Raw genomic sequence first — 15,125 nt, 5'->3', positions numbered from 1 at the left:
AATTTGATACCATTTTTCAGTAGGCCTACATGATCGTTTTTGATGCTACAGACACATTTCAGTTGGGACTCTCAGAATGTATTCAATACACAGTCCTATAAAGACCCTGTTTCTCTTCACCACATAGTCTGGGATCAGTGATTTAAAATACTGTCAAGTCATACCGGAGTTTCTAGAAAATACTTGGACCTAGATGTAAAAGGAAAATTTTAAACTGTTAGAAATTAGAAAGTAACATATATAAATCTGAATAAGAATCAGAATTAGGTTTATTTCCCAGTAGGTTTTCACATTAATAGATGATCTTTCCAAAGTTAAAGCTACTCAAGAGAAAATCTGTTTATTAATGTTGTGTAGACGTTCATTTCAATAAAAATGTCCTAATATGCCTTTTAAACTTTTGTGTTGTAAGTATTTGACCAAGATCACAAGTCATTATTCATGCAAAAGCCACTGGGAAACAGATACAATTCAGTGTGCTGTGATAGGTACAGTTAATTTATTAAAAAGAAAGTGGACAGTCCACTCATTAGTATGATTTATTTAGAAGTTTTGGGTGATTTTTGCCTTTATTTAAAAGTGGACAGCACAGAGATGACAGGACATGATAGGACAGAGGGGGGATGATGTTCACCAAATGTACCCAGGAAGGATCAAACCACAGACTTTGCATCACACAGTATGGTATGTGTCTAAAACACTATACACAATTATTTGTATGTTTATTCAGACAGCTAAAGTGAACACATTGGTAAAGATGCAACAGAGAAACATACAGCTACACAGGCACATATGTGGCCCCAGAGATGTTGGACTTCTCGGTCTAGGTACTCATTTGTCTTTCACTTTTATCTTAACTCCTTTCACATTCACATACAAACACTAGAGCAAAAAGCAGTGCTTACCACAAGCAGCCATGCTGCTGGAGATTTATATAGCGAAGCTAAAACCAAATCCCATCAGAGTGCAGAGAAGCTCTTAAAGCGTCATATTTCTCTCCCTTATTTCCTCTGCTGGTAGGATTAAGGTTTCGTGCTGGTGTCGTGTTACAAGCTACTTCTGATGCTCCTTGAAAAGTCCAATCATTCCTATCTGAATAATCAGCTGCAGTGGCTTTTGTATAAATGGTTTCCCGTGCTTGTTGTCACCCACTTTGTATTGATTGATAAACCCATTAGATGGCATGTATGTAAGCCCTTTTGGTGACAGGGGAAATTTCATATATACATTTAATATATAAGTGTAAATGAATTATATTTCACAAATGAAATCTGTGTACAGTGAATCTTTTTTACGTTGTACTTTGAAAATAAATCAAATAGCCAATGGGTCAATTGATCTGTAACCTTTAGCTCAGTATATCCATCCATTGTTTGTTGTTTGTTGGTGATTTTTTTTAAAAGCTGTCTCTCTGTTGGGAGCAAAACAAAACAAAAAGTAGGTTTCAAATTGAACCTCTGGGAAACCGTCAACCAATCACAGGCAGAGCTGACTTCAATGAGATAACCCAGTCAGCAATAATGATTCAGCAAACAATAAACTCGCTCAACTTCAGTGGGAAAAATAATGAAAGTTTGTTTCCTGTATTGTCTACCCCCCCTGTATTGTCTTGACTCTGATCAAGTCATACATCAGATCCTTTATTGGTGGATGTAGCTGCTAAAGTGTAATTATAGAAGACTGCATTCATACTATATTTATTATTACATACTATATCTATTGAATTTAGAGACTACATTAATACTTTATGCCTTGCTGATGTAGATTAACTCAGTCTGGATCTTAAAAGCCTTAGAAACAAGTTAAGCCCATCACAAGGAAGAACATCCTGGTTACGACTGAGGGTAGTAAGTGGTCCTGTGGGTGTGGAGAGGGAGGGCCCGAGGAATGTGGATGATTATCTGCCCCTTCCTTGTCCACTGAGGAATGAGGGAATTTGAATTCTCGTTGACGTCCTGTCTGGCCAGGCGGTGTGGTAAACAGTGAGACTACTGGGTGAGATTTTATGAGATGTTCTAGTGGTTTGGCTCAGAGTTTGTTGCTCCTCAGGGAATAATGAAATGCTTGCATGTTGAAATATGAGAAACCACACAAACATCACAGCCGTTTTCATTCTTTTTTAGTATGGAAAGAGAGATGCTGTATATTATATCAGTGCTCTTTTAAAAAATGATTTAGCAAGATGACGAGGCAAGGTCAGGATGCATCTTTACTTTAAATTCAGTTTGAAATATATATTGCTAACTGCCTCAAGATTTACACTTAAATATCCCAATTACAGGTAATGTTTTACCACCAGTCTCCTTAACAATCCATTTGCACACTTAATTTCAAAATAAAAGCATACTATATGTAGCTACTGTATATATATGTTTTCACTATAAGTAAATGAACAACCATAAACCCAACATAAGCAAGCAACCACAAAAGAAACACAGAATTTTTAAATTTCCAGATTTAAAAAATGAATAAATATCAATATAACATGTTATCAGAAGACTAAACAGCACAGACTGTTGATAAGGTAACAATATTGCATTCAGTTTTCTAACATCTAACTTCTTATAAATCCTCATCCATTTAAAAAGTTCCTAATACCAAAACTGAAGAAGTAACACAGAACCAGTGACATGGATAAGATTTCTAATTTCTTTATTTTTGAAAGGGGACAGTGAACATTAATCAACATTGAAACAATGTAAATGTTCCCGAGTTAGCTCAAAAGTGCTAATTTTCATCGGTAGTCCCCCCCCCATCGGTAGTCCCCCCAAGATAAGATAGAACTTTATTTATCCAGGGGGACGTTGTTGTGCAGCAGTTGCAGTACGACGTAGGAAAGAGTAGCTAGTGCAAATAAAACAAAATATAAACAATAAAGATTAGCCTATCAATAAGGTGCAAAAAACAAATATACACAATGCCAGAAATGTAAAGAGGTCATATAGCCTAATAGGTTAATAATACATTAAGTACGTAGTTAATCATTCTTCTCATCAATTTAAAAAATAATTTGGAAATTGTGGAAGACTTTGGTATTATTTCACTGGAAATAAGACATAGCATACTAGATATCAAACGGTTATAAGCTTACGCAGTAATCAGTTAGGGCAAGTGATAGAATAAAATGTGTTAACTGTGGCGCCCCCTTGTGTCTTAATTGTAAAATTGCCAGTCGGGCGACAAAAATATACGTCATCAGTGCGACGGAAGCAGTTTCTCTAAAAAAAGACAATTCGGGCTGATTCATTGTAGCCAGTTGGTTTGACGCGACTGGACACAGAAATACAGACTTTTCTAAACACCCGAAACATTTAACAACAAGTAAGTAAACTTACATATTTAACACAGTCAGTACGTTTCATAAAACACGGTGAGACGGGATCGTTGTTAATAATGTGTGGCTGTTTTTCTTGTGCGAAATGACAGAGGCTAAGCGTGAGATGCTAACAGCAAGCTAACGCTTTTAGTAACGTTGAATGTTAATGAACCGAGCGATTTATTGTCATATTTATGCATCTAAATCCCCTGTTGATTTTTGTTGACAACAACAACAAAAAAGATAATTTCAATCAAATATAAATTCGTTATTGTCTTGCTCTGCGTGACTTTGGGTAAATTAGCTAACTGAAGCCAACTAATCATAACGTTATAACGTTAACGCTAACAACATCCATGAAGTCAACACCCTCAGGCCATAAGATTCCCTAGCTATATACTCAATAATTTCAACACATTTTTTTGACAAGTCGACTTCTTTGTTAACCAGTATTATGTATGATATATAAACCCAAAGCTGATGTACTGATGTAATGACGTTGTACTACCGGTATTTATTATGTAACTTTATGCTAACGTTACCCTTACTAGTTGGAGAGAGGAGCCTATTCTCTGTCTTCACACCTGTCAAATTCACCTACAGAGAGAAATCTAAGCACATAGGCTACCCATACAGACACAATCTTAAGATCTCATTGCTACATACTCAGTCAGTTGTTTATCCTTAAGGACAGTGATTGATCTATTGCACATTCATTGAGCTAAATGGTCTGAAAAGTAGGGTATGTTACATTTAAAAAGAAAAACACCTATTCACCCTTACTTGTGTCATATGTATGGTGAAATAATTGTACTGAATTTGTCTGAAAATGCTCTTTGAATTATTTATATCTTTTCCTATAATGAACTGTTATGTATATATATCTCATATAATATAGCTGTCTAGCTATATAGTTCAAGGCAAGCTAATGACTATTGTGTTTGCTCGTCAGATCTTGATATGGACCGGCTGCTGAGGCTCGGTGGAGGAATGCCAGGGCTTGGCCAGGTAACACAAAGTTTGAATTGTTTATTTATGAACATAAACAAAGTTTTCCAATGCTTCCTAGCAGAACTACGGCCAGAAATTAAAGTTCCTAACCTTATTCTCACCAGAACCACAGCTATTTAACCTTAACCTAAACCAAACCATTTTCATCTGTTATATCCTAAAATTACATTTAAACTTTAATGTATTAATGCTATACAATTTAAATGATCAGATATAATGAAAAAAAAGGTGGGCAAACTAGAAACTTCTGCCCATAACACAGGTGGGATCTGTGATTGCATCAATAATGTGTGTCTCAGGGATGAGACCATGGTCACTTTACTTGAGTCCCAAAGTAGTCTCACACCTTGACACACACATCTCCTGTCAAGCACAGAGTCTTAATGTAGTGTACCACAGGACTAAAGGATACAAAGTTATTACCCATTATATATTGCATGCATTTCAATTCTAAACGATAGTCAGATTGTTGTGATTAACTATGTTTGAAAGGCCTGAACTGATGAATAAACTCTACTTTGACTCCTCAGGGCCCCCCAACAGATGCACCTGCTGTGGACACAGCAGAGCAGGTTTACATCTCCTCTCTGGCCCTGCTCAAGGTAATCCCACATCATCTGCACTAAATATTTTTTTGTTATAGTTCTATGTTGTTTATGTATGTGCTATAATTGTTTTTAATTTAATAATACAAATTTTGTGACTTCTCTCCCTCTCGTGTTTTCCCTTCATTAGATGTTGAAGCACGGGCGTGCTGGTGTACCAATGGAGGTTATGGGATTGATGCTGGGAGAATTTGTTGATGACTACACAGTGCGAGTGATTGATGTGTTTGCCATGCCCCAGTCTGGAACAGTATGTATTTTCATCAATAACAAGATGACTCCCCCTATAACATAATTAATAAAGCTAACCTGTTCATGTTGTGATGTGTAGTTTGGTAGTAAATGCTTTGTATCTATGCTGAATTTATGTTTTAGCTCCTAATTATGAAATGTATATGTTCTAACTTACAGGGTGTGAGTGTTGAAGCAGTGGACCCTGTGTTCCAGGCCAAGATGCTGGACATGCTGAAGCAGACCGGCAGGTAAAACGCATATCTGCAGGCGCAATATTTAGAATTTTTATTTTTTTGCCTATTTTGAACAAGTTGACTAACAACTTAAGTGTAAATCCAGGGCTTAGTAATTTTAAGAAACCTCACTTTGATGTAAAATTTAGACTTTTTGGGCGGATTCTTTCTAAACATGTATGCTGTCTTCCACCCATGTTGCTCATCAGACCAGAGATGGTGGTTGGGTGGTACCACAGTCACCCTGGCTTTGGCTGTTGGTTGTCTGGCGTGGACATCAACACACAGCAGAGCTTCGAGGCCCTGTCAGAGCGAGCCGTAGCAGTGGTGGTGGACCCCATTCAGAGTGTCAAAGGAAAGGTAAAGATGTGTGCCTGCTGCAAAAGAACCTGGTTACTCAGTGGCTTCCATTTTACATGCATCCTACAAGATTTAAAAATAACCTACTACTCCGTAAACCTGCTCCATGTGTTTTCCCTGTCTTCTACAGGTCGTCATCGACGCCTTCAGATTGATCAATGCCAACATGATGGTGTTGGGTCATGAACCAAGACAAACCACATCCAACCTGGGTCATCTGAACAAGCCCTCAATCCAGGTAACGCATTGTACACGGCGCCATCGGCCCCGTTCAAGGCGGATTTCTTCTAAAGGCTCTGACGCACCAACCCGACGGCCGAACGTCGGCAGAAAAGGCAGTCGGACTGATCGTTCGGCTGCCGTCTCCCCGAGTCGTTCCAAAAAGTGCCTAGGAACACACCGAAGTGACGCCGACTTGAGTGTACGTTCTGCGCGTGCGCGAGACGTAAAGCGTCTCCATAACAGCAGGCAGATCTAATCTGTATTGTCGCCCAAAAAATGAAAACCGGAAGTGACGGAACATCTCTCTAGACCTAGTAAACACAGAGCACGCGGTCGTCAGTCATTGTTTTCATCAGAGAGTGTTGATGGTAGTCAAGAAGGATCGTTGTTGTCATTACTCGCTGAACAGAAGAAAATACGATGGCTAGTAATAAGAAGATACTGGCGTTGTCAGCTCTCGGGCTTCTTCTTGTGGAAGAAGCACTGATTCGCTAGTCAAGGGCTAGCACTCCACCAATCAGATTGGTCATTGAGTCCGACTGCCCACTGGCCGATTCAACAAGTCAAATCAGCCAAAATGAACGCCGACGGCTCCTCCTGCTGACGACGGCACGGAACACACCGAACAGACTCGAGTCCCCATCCTCAACAGACTGTCCGACGGCCGATAATCGGGTTGGTGTGTCAGCGCCTTAAAATGCTTCACACCTCTGAACAATACTTGTTTCCTCATGAAGATGAACAAAGTTTCAACCATCGATGCTCTGATTAGCATCGCATCAGCAATCCTCTTGTTATGAGAGATAATGCACACTTGGCTTAGTATCAGACCACTCTAATGCGATGCTCTGTTACTGCCAATGGTCCAAGCAGGATTGAATCACAATAAAGTAGTGGAATATTAATTCTAATGTTTGGGATTTTTCTCTCTGCACCTAGAGGTTATGCATGTTATTACTTGATATATTTACCTTTTAGGTTTCTCATGTTTTCAGGCTCTGATTCATGGCCTTAACAGACACTACTACTCCATCACCATCAATTACAGGAAAAACGAGCTGGAGCAGAAGGTTTGAGAATACACCTATCACAGAATGATTTATTTTGGGTGTTTTTAAATAGAACGTGAGAAACGTAACTCTTGTTGTTCTTCAGATGCTGTTAAACCTGCATAAGAAGAGCTGGATGGAGGGCCTGACCCTGCAGGACTACAGCGAGCACTGCAAACTCAATGAGACCATCGTCAAGGAGATGCTGGAGCTGGCCAAGAACTACAATAAGGTACACCTTTTGAGACCTCGTCCAGCAATCTTAAATTCTCTGGAAAAGCACATTTTACTGAACTTATTATAAGCAGCACAGAAGGGAACAACGTTTGTAGTGTGCATTATTTCATGATTATTGTTCATTTGGTTAAAAATGTTTACATACATTTTAATAACCTTTTTACAATAATGTATTTCATTAGTATTGAGTTTAAAAAAACTCTTAATACAGAGATGAAAGACTCTGTTAATACAGAGAATAAAGGACAGTTTTGTAACCAACAATATCACTGATCTATCATTTAATTCAACTGTTGACTCCGGTGCAGCAGTCGGAGGATCGGTGAGCTGCTTTCTGCTGTTCAGCTGGTCACGATTCCACCCTCTTTTGATACTCGTAGACACCCTTCGTACTAATGCTGGTGCTTAACTGGCGTGCACACACACTATATTTTCCTTATACGGGATTTTTAGGGTCTTGTGAGGCAGAGCAAATGTGGCAAAAAGCATTGCAAATATGGCAGATTTGGCATACTCCTGGTGTGCTCTTCCGCAATATTAAGACACTGTCGTGTTTCGTTCAGGCTGTTGAAGAGGAGGACAAAATGACCCCGGAGCAGCTGGCAATCAAGAATGTTGGAAAACAGGTAAGGACGAAATTTCAAGCTTCAGCTAATAAAACATTTATTTATACATATTGATCTTTTTGTAATATGACAAATTGCTACATCAGGGTCAGTGTTTGTTTGTTGACGTAAAGAGGTCAATTAAAGAGTACAGTGTACTGTACATGTCAGTTCAAGCAGAGACTTTATGAAAGCAGAGATCGGGTTGCTTTGTCATTAAAGTTTCCAGAAGTTTGTTGAAAGAAAGACTTGTCAAAACCAAAATTGTAAATGTGTTTTTAAAAAAAACTTTATCACAAATCACATCTCATTGTTTGTCCTAATTGTCTGTCTCTCTTACAGGATCCCAAGAGGCACTTGGAGGAGCACGTAGATGTTTTAATGACATCAAACATTGTTCAGTGCCTAGCTGCCATGTTGGATACTGTTGTTTTCCAGTAACTGGCCTGTGTGTATAAGTGTTAATATTGCAACCCTTGTTTTCTTTTATATAAAATAAATGTATGTACGGAATGAAGACGTTTGCACAGGCGGTACCTTATTTTATTATCCAAGCGGTAAGTGGCCATACCTTTTTCTCTTTGAATCAAATCTTTTCTACATTTTGTATTTTATTTTTATTTTTTATATTTTCGACAAATGCATCATTAACAGAATCCAGTTTTATTACACAAGTTATCTAGTGTTCTTGTGTTTGTCTGGATGCATCCACGATTATTAATTATTAAGGGGAAAACAACCTTATTTGGTTTGTTGTATTCCTTGATTCTAAATGAAATACAATCTAATTTAGGGCAATTTATTTAGAGGTGGAATAAAACGCCGTATCAGAGAAGCCTCTTGGTATAATAAAATGTGACACCCATCCTTACCACTTGGTGGTGCAAGAGTTGCAAGTTACATAAAGTTGTGATGAAGATGGAAAACAGTAACTGTTTTCATTGCGCGACAGGCTTGTTTGTTTCATTTGAAGGTGATGCCCCTTGAAGATTTTATACAACCTTTAGTCAAGAGCTTAAACATCAGGAACTGAATTAACAGACAGCATTATTTGACAGTTTTGTGGCGTAACAGTTAGAAAGGCATAGGCATATTTCAAGCAACACTTTGGCTGATTCCTTCGCCAAAATATAAAACCACACACATAATATCCTCTCTGTCCAGTTTAAAGTCTTATTGCTCCACTCAACCGCTGTTCGGTGACACACTGTGTGCTTTTTACCGCTGCTGGCTATGTCTCAATACCAAAGTATTCCTACCTCTTTTATTTGTCACGTAGGCGCAAAGTTATTTATGATGATTACATTTTTTCCTCTTTAAAAAAAGAAGAAGCTGATCAGCTGGAGTGAACTCTGTCCTTTTTTCAGTGTAGTTATGCTTAAGTTTGCATGTGTACAGAAGTGAGTAATAATCAGCAGTGAGGACATTAACCACACACAGAATATATATTCCTTACATCTGGGGTTTGGTATGAACAGAAGGTCCTGCATATAGCTTGATTGAGAAGGACACCTCTCAGCTGATACCAGCATCCAAAAGAGCATTTGCAGATCATCATCATCATCAACAATTTATCCAACGGAGCGTTTTCTTCTGAGTGGAGTCATGTTATCATAGCGAGAGCTGGGCCTTAACAGCCAACATCCCTCTCAGTTCATTACAGTTTGAAGGAAAACAAATTCTCCATAATGGGTTCACAGGATCCCAGCCAGAGATGCAGCTCAAATTGCAGTAACTCGAGTGATGGCAGAGAACATGGAACATGTGGTGTTTCTCCTCCCTGTCTACTATATACTAACTAGACAGAGCGTTATGGCAGATGTGGTCCCACTGTGATTAATTAGATCTAAAGGGTCTTCAGGTTACATCATTTAAAAAAATTAAATAAAATCTTTGCAACCCACGCTGTAGGAAATTGTCTTTCTCTCTGAGCACACTCGGAAAAATGTGAAAATGTGGGGCTGTGAAGTGAAACGCCTTTCCTGTGAGGCATGGGGGAATGACAGCGGGCCCCACTATAGTCCAGTTTTTAAAATCAATCAAAACTGTTTTCTAAGGAGGAATTCTGTGAAAAGTTCAGGGTAAGGCTCATGTTAAAGATTGATAATGACTCAATGTGATCGTTTCTACTGCTTTGTATACATTTTAAAATATCAGTAACACAATGCAAAGGTACTCAATTACAAGTCCTGCATTCAATTTAAGAAGTAAAAACACAAGTATTATCAGACACATTTAATTATATATCAAAAGTACAAATATTCATTATGCAGAATGGCCCCTGTTACAGTATTAGTTATATTGTGACATTGGGTTGTTTTTACTGAGAATGGTAATGTTGTAGCTGGTTGAAGTGGAGCTTTTTTATGTAAAATGTTAATCTGCAAAGTAACTATTGACTATAGCTGTGATTAAATTTGTCAATCTAAAGCATTATTACCCTCGAATCTAGTGTAGTAAAAGTATATGCAAATAGTAATGTACAGGTACTTGTACATGGTCTTATTCCACTCCTCCTTTGCTGTCACTGAAGAATCTACTAATATGCAAATATATATTATTAAATTATATATATATATATTTTTTTGGGCTAAGTGTGATAGTGGATAGACAGGAAAGGGGCTAAAGTACATTAAAAAGTCCATTCTCAGTGTTTGTGCACTAGAAGTTTCAAGTTTTCACATCAGACTTGTGTGAGTTACATAGTGGACCACAATTGGCTTCAAAACTAGTTTTCACAAAATCATGCTTGTAAGTAGATGCCTTAAATTAAGATTTGAGGTGAGCACAGAGAAACTTTCCCCCTTTAGCAGATGAATGTGAAAACAGCCTCCTAGTGTCAAACTCGGCACATAAATCATGAATACAGTTTCATGTATGTGAAGCTATATTTGTTGGGTTTAGTGTGCAAGTTACAGTGCTGATGTCCTTGCAGTTAAGGTGGATGAAAAGGCGAATAAAAATGTTACATAAAAATAGTGATCTTCAGTGATTGCATCGCAACAATGGATGTTTTGGAGCTTACTTCTAAAAACCAGAAAGCTCTGAAGGGCTATATAAAGCCTGTCTGTATGTACACAGACAAGTTTGTGTTCTCATTTGTCACCACTGTGTTTATAGTGCTGAATCATCATATAAGTATTTTTTATTCCGGGCATCTGAAATCATGGAGACATTTTCAGACATTGTGTATCTTGTTAAAAACGTCAGGATGTGTCTCACTGAGATTACAGACTCAGATGAAACTAGCATGGGTCCTACATAGAAGCCGTGGGCTTTGGGACAACAACAACAAAACAATGTTATCTTTCTGGGGCTGAGATAAGAGACTTCCCCTCAGTAAACTTCAGTGCAGCACACAAGTCTGAGCTAGCTTTTTTGTGCTGGGTCTCTTTCTGAAAGCAGGATAACCTAAGCCTCAACTATGCTTTCTTCTCCTTAGATGAAGCTGAAAGTTTGCTGCCACTCTATGGTTGTAATTCTGATCCTTTGGGGTTTCAATTCAATTTTATTTATATTATCAAATCATAATATCATAAAATCACCATAGAGAGGTATCTCAAGACACTTTACAGATGTAGTAGGTCTAGACTGCACATTAATATACAATTCCAGTAATTCCCCCAAGAGCAAGCATTTAGTGTGACAATGGTGAGGAAAAACTCCCTTTTAGGGTGAAACCTCAGACAGACCCAGGCTCTGTAGGGCGGTGTCTGACGGTGCCGTTTGGGGGTGTGATGAACAGTGGCAATAATAGTCACAATAAAGATAATGGATCAGTGACTAGAAATAGTTGTAGTAGTTCATGGCATAGCAGGGCACTGCAGGGCGTTACAGGACCTAGCAAGGCACAGCAGAGCATAGCAGGGCACTGCAGGGTGTAGCAGGGCACTGCAGGGCGTAGCAGGGTGTAACAGGATGTAGCAGGGCACTGCAGGGTGTAGCAGGGTGTAACAGGATGTAGCAGGGCACTGCAGGGCGTAGCAGGGTGTAACAGGATGTAGCAGGGCACTGCAGGGCGTAGCAGGGTGTAACAGGACGTAGCAGAGCACTGCAGGGTGTAGCAGGGTGTAACAGGATGTAGCAGGGCACTGCAGGGCGTAGCAGGGTGTAACAGGACGTAGCAGAGCACTGCAGGGTGTAGCAGGGTGTAACAGGATGTAGCAGGGCACTGCAGGGCGTTACAGGACGTAGCAGGGCACAGCAGACCATAGCAGGACGTAGCAGTACGTAGCAGGACTCTGCAGGGCGTAGCAGAGTGTAACAGGGTATAGCAGGCACGGCGACAGCTGCAATCATGATTTAGGGCCACCCTAATCCCCGGAAACATGCTGGGCGAAAAAAAACATAAGGATTCTGGGGAATAGCTAGGTTAGTAACAAGCATTTCTGAGACATGGATGCACACAGATGGAAAGGGAGAGGAGAGAGAAGCTCAGTGTGTCAAAGGAAGCATAATTAAGAGAGACAGGTTAAGGAGAGGAGCTAGAACTCTCCCCCGCCGGATCGGGCTGTACTGGCCTGACGACTATGAAGAGAAGCAGAGAAGAGAAGGGGTGCTGCGTCTGCAGACACACACCCTCCCCCGCCGGTCTGGCTGAACGCTGCAACTCCTCACTCCCTAACTATAAGCTTTATCGAAGAGGAGAGTTTTAAGTTTGACAGAAGACTCACTAATGCCTATAGGTCTTGGTCTGACATATTTCGTCCACCTGTACAGATCTACCAGTCTTTGGTCCTACTCATTGCATGGAGGCCCAAAGGAGAACTAACTCATCTCATCCTCCTCCTTTCATAGCATGTGAGTGTTTTGATCCCTGCTTTCCTCTAGTGGTAAACCACTTCCAAGCAGATGAGTTAAAGAGGGAGGCTGTAAACAAGAAAGGGGCTTTAATAAATGCTGGTGCTGTTTGGTGTGGTTTAAGAGGACAGATCACTCCCATGAGGCCACGGCCAAGTACGCAACACTGCCCAGCCTCAGTGGACGGGAGCCATCGGATGACAGAGTTGAGGTTTTCTAAGTGCGTGCTCTAACAGATGAACAGTTAATAGCATCATAGCCAGTGAACAAGTACAGAATGAAAAATGCAGATGAGCTAAATCTTTTTTGTTGAGTCAAAGTGTTGTGAAATGAGGCGAGGTGGTACAGTGAGCTTTCAAATCCAAAATGGTCAGTTTGGGATCCTTCCGTTACTTAAATTTCAAAGTTCATTCTGGACCTTGAAAGCAGCTGTTGACAAAACAACCTCCCTTTACGGTTCATTTAGAAGCTGTTCTGGAGCTTTCGATCATATCACACGTCCTTCACCAGCAGATGGCGTTTTTTGTTGTTGGTTATTTATGTTGTTTGCGCTGTCCTCCACTTTGGTCCAGACTGAAACAACTACTGCTCGACAACTGGTGGTGGTTTGGAATGAAATGTCCCAGCAACTGGTAAATGGATTGGTATCAAATTTGGTGCACACATTCATGCCCGATCAGGATAAATTGTTACTACTTTGGTGATCCTCTGACTTTTCATCTAGTGCCACCATTAGGAAAGATTTTTATAGTGTCCAATATTTTATGAGCAAGTGCCCGCAAAACGTAGACATTCCCAACAGCCTCAGCTGTACTTTGTGTTTTGTGTTAATTAGCCAATGTTAGCATGCTAGCATGCCTAACTAAGATGGTGAACATGTTTATAAACATTCTAACTGCTTAACATTAGCATGTTAGTATTGTCCTTGTTAGAACGCCGACATAAGCATTTATCTAAAAGCACCTATGTGCCTAAGTAGGCTACAACCTCACAGAGCGGCTAACATGGCTGTATGTGAATTTTTACATGTCTACATGTGTGCACATCTGGAGGAGCATCTCTTTGGGGTGATAAACAGTCAACCCAGATCTGCTTTCACACAGTCTCCATGGAGCACCTTCTCCATCCCAACTGTATTTCACTTCCTCACAGCCCATTAAATGTAACCAAGCAAGGTTAATGTGGATGTTTGGGCATTTTAGTGTAACACAATCGGCCAGACAGCTGTGTTATATCAGCTTAGAGTCTGACTCCCTTTCCTATCAGTCAGAGTGCCCTTAACCTGCAAAGATCTTCACTCTCTCAACACATCTGTTTAGCCAAAGAATAAACAGATATGCACTCCCTGCATTAGTTCAGCTCAGAGCTAGAGGGCAAATCATACCTACAGTGTTTTTTCTGCCAAATACTAATGTATACAACGTGAAAAATGGTGCCTGCTACTGTAAGACGGGGCATGACATCTGGGATATGTGGAATGTGGACTGTATTTGTAGTTAGCTCTGAATAAAACTCGGAACTAGACCGAAGACTTGGATCACTGTTTGAGCGATCAGTAATTGTCTGCAGAGCTAGCCAGCCACAGACAACAAAACCCATTTATGAAAGCATAAATGAATAGCAGAGACTGCAAAGTAGTCATGCTGCCTCTAGCATGCCAGTTCAACCGCATTTAACCTTGAGAATACTTGTATGATTTTTGTTTTGGAACAAAATGAGAGTGAAATAAAGGTTGTGGAGATGTGAAAAGGTTCAAAACTTGAAAAGTTTGCATCTAGGTGCTAAACATTCCTAGGAGCTAAATAATTATCCCTCTTACCTCTAGTCAAGTCAAGTGGGTTTTATTGTCATTTCAACCATATACACTGTATAGTGAAACGTGACAATGTTTCACCATGGATCAAGTGGTGTTACACATTTAAAATATATGAAAATGATATTTTATGAAAACAACATATTAAAACGACATTATATACAAACGACAATCGAGACAGGCTACATTTAGTGCACACACATTATAGACTTTACATAAAGTGCAATTACTACTTAAAGTAGAGCATTTAAGACAGACAAGGAACAGGACAGACAACAGACAGGGCATAAGTAGACTTGTAACAGAGCACTGACTGAGGTAGGATATATAGAGTTTTAGCAGCATAAAAAAAAGGTGCAGGAGTGCATTTCAGTTCTGTGTAAAAAAATTTGAATCATGTTTAGTTGTTCAACTGCTTGAGGAAGCTCTTCCCCATTCTGGAGGTGCGGGCAGTTATACTGCGGTACCTTCTACCTGATGGCAGTAAGGAGAAGAGTTCATGGGACGGGTGTGTTATGTCCTTAACAATGCTTATGGCTTTGCGCAGACAGTGGGTGTTGTAGATGTCAGAGAGGGAGAGAAGAGAGGCCCCAGTGATCTTTTCAGCCGTCCTCACAATCCGCTGCAGGGCCTTTCGTTC

At 39.8% G+C, this 15,125-nt stretch overlaps 1 protein-coding gene across 1 annotated transcript; it reads left to right on the top strand.

Annotated features, from left to right (window-relative positions):
- The first annotated feature begins 3,187 nt into the window (after window positions 1-3,187).
- Window positions 3,188-8,389, top strand: psmd14 (proteasome 26S subunit, non-ATPase 14). Its single transcript, XM_039796053.1, has 11 exons — window positions 3,188-3,321; window positions 4,269-4,324; window positions 4,858-4,929; window positions 5,063-5,182; window positions 5,344-5,414; window positions 5,609-5,759; window positions 5,890-5,997; window positions 6,977-7,051; window positions 7,137-7,262; window positions 7,831-7,893; window positions 8,215-8,389. The coding sequence occupies exons 2-11, from the start codon at window positions 4,277-4,279 to the stop codon at window positions 8,311-8,313; spliced, it is 933 nt and encodes a 310-aa protein (XP_039651987.1). The 5' UTR covers window positions 3,188-3,321; window positions 4,269-4,276; the 3' UTR covers window positions 8,314-8,389.
- The last annotated feature ends 6,736 nt before the right edge of the window (window positions 8,390-15,125 follow it).

Source organism: Perca fluviatilis, chromosome 3, assembly GCF_010015445.1.
Source record: "Perca fluviatilis chromosome 3, GENO_Pfluv_1.0, whole genome shotgun sequence".
Lineage (NCBI taxonomy): Eukaryota > Metazoa > Chordata > Actinopteri > Perciformes > Percidae > Perca > Perca fluviatilis.
This window is presented reverse-complemented; position numbering and strand designations above follow the sequence as displayed.

What these genes read in the sequence shown, in the direction of transcription:
- psmd14 (XM_039796053.1), top strand. Translation starts at nt 4,277, where the DNA reads ATGGACCGGCTGCTGAGGCTCGGTGGAGGAATGCCAGGGCTTGGCCAG. An exon ending in AAAACGAGCTGGAGCAGAAG is followed by an intron (nt 7,052 to 7,136) that starts GTTTGAGAATAC and finishes GTTGTTCTTCAG; the next exon opens with ATGCTGTTAAACCTGCATAA. An exon ending in TCAAGAATGTTGGAAAACAG is followed by an intron (nt 7,894 to 8,214) that starts GTAAGGACGAAA and finishes TCTCTCTTACAG; the next exon opens with GATCCCAAGAGGCACTTGGA.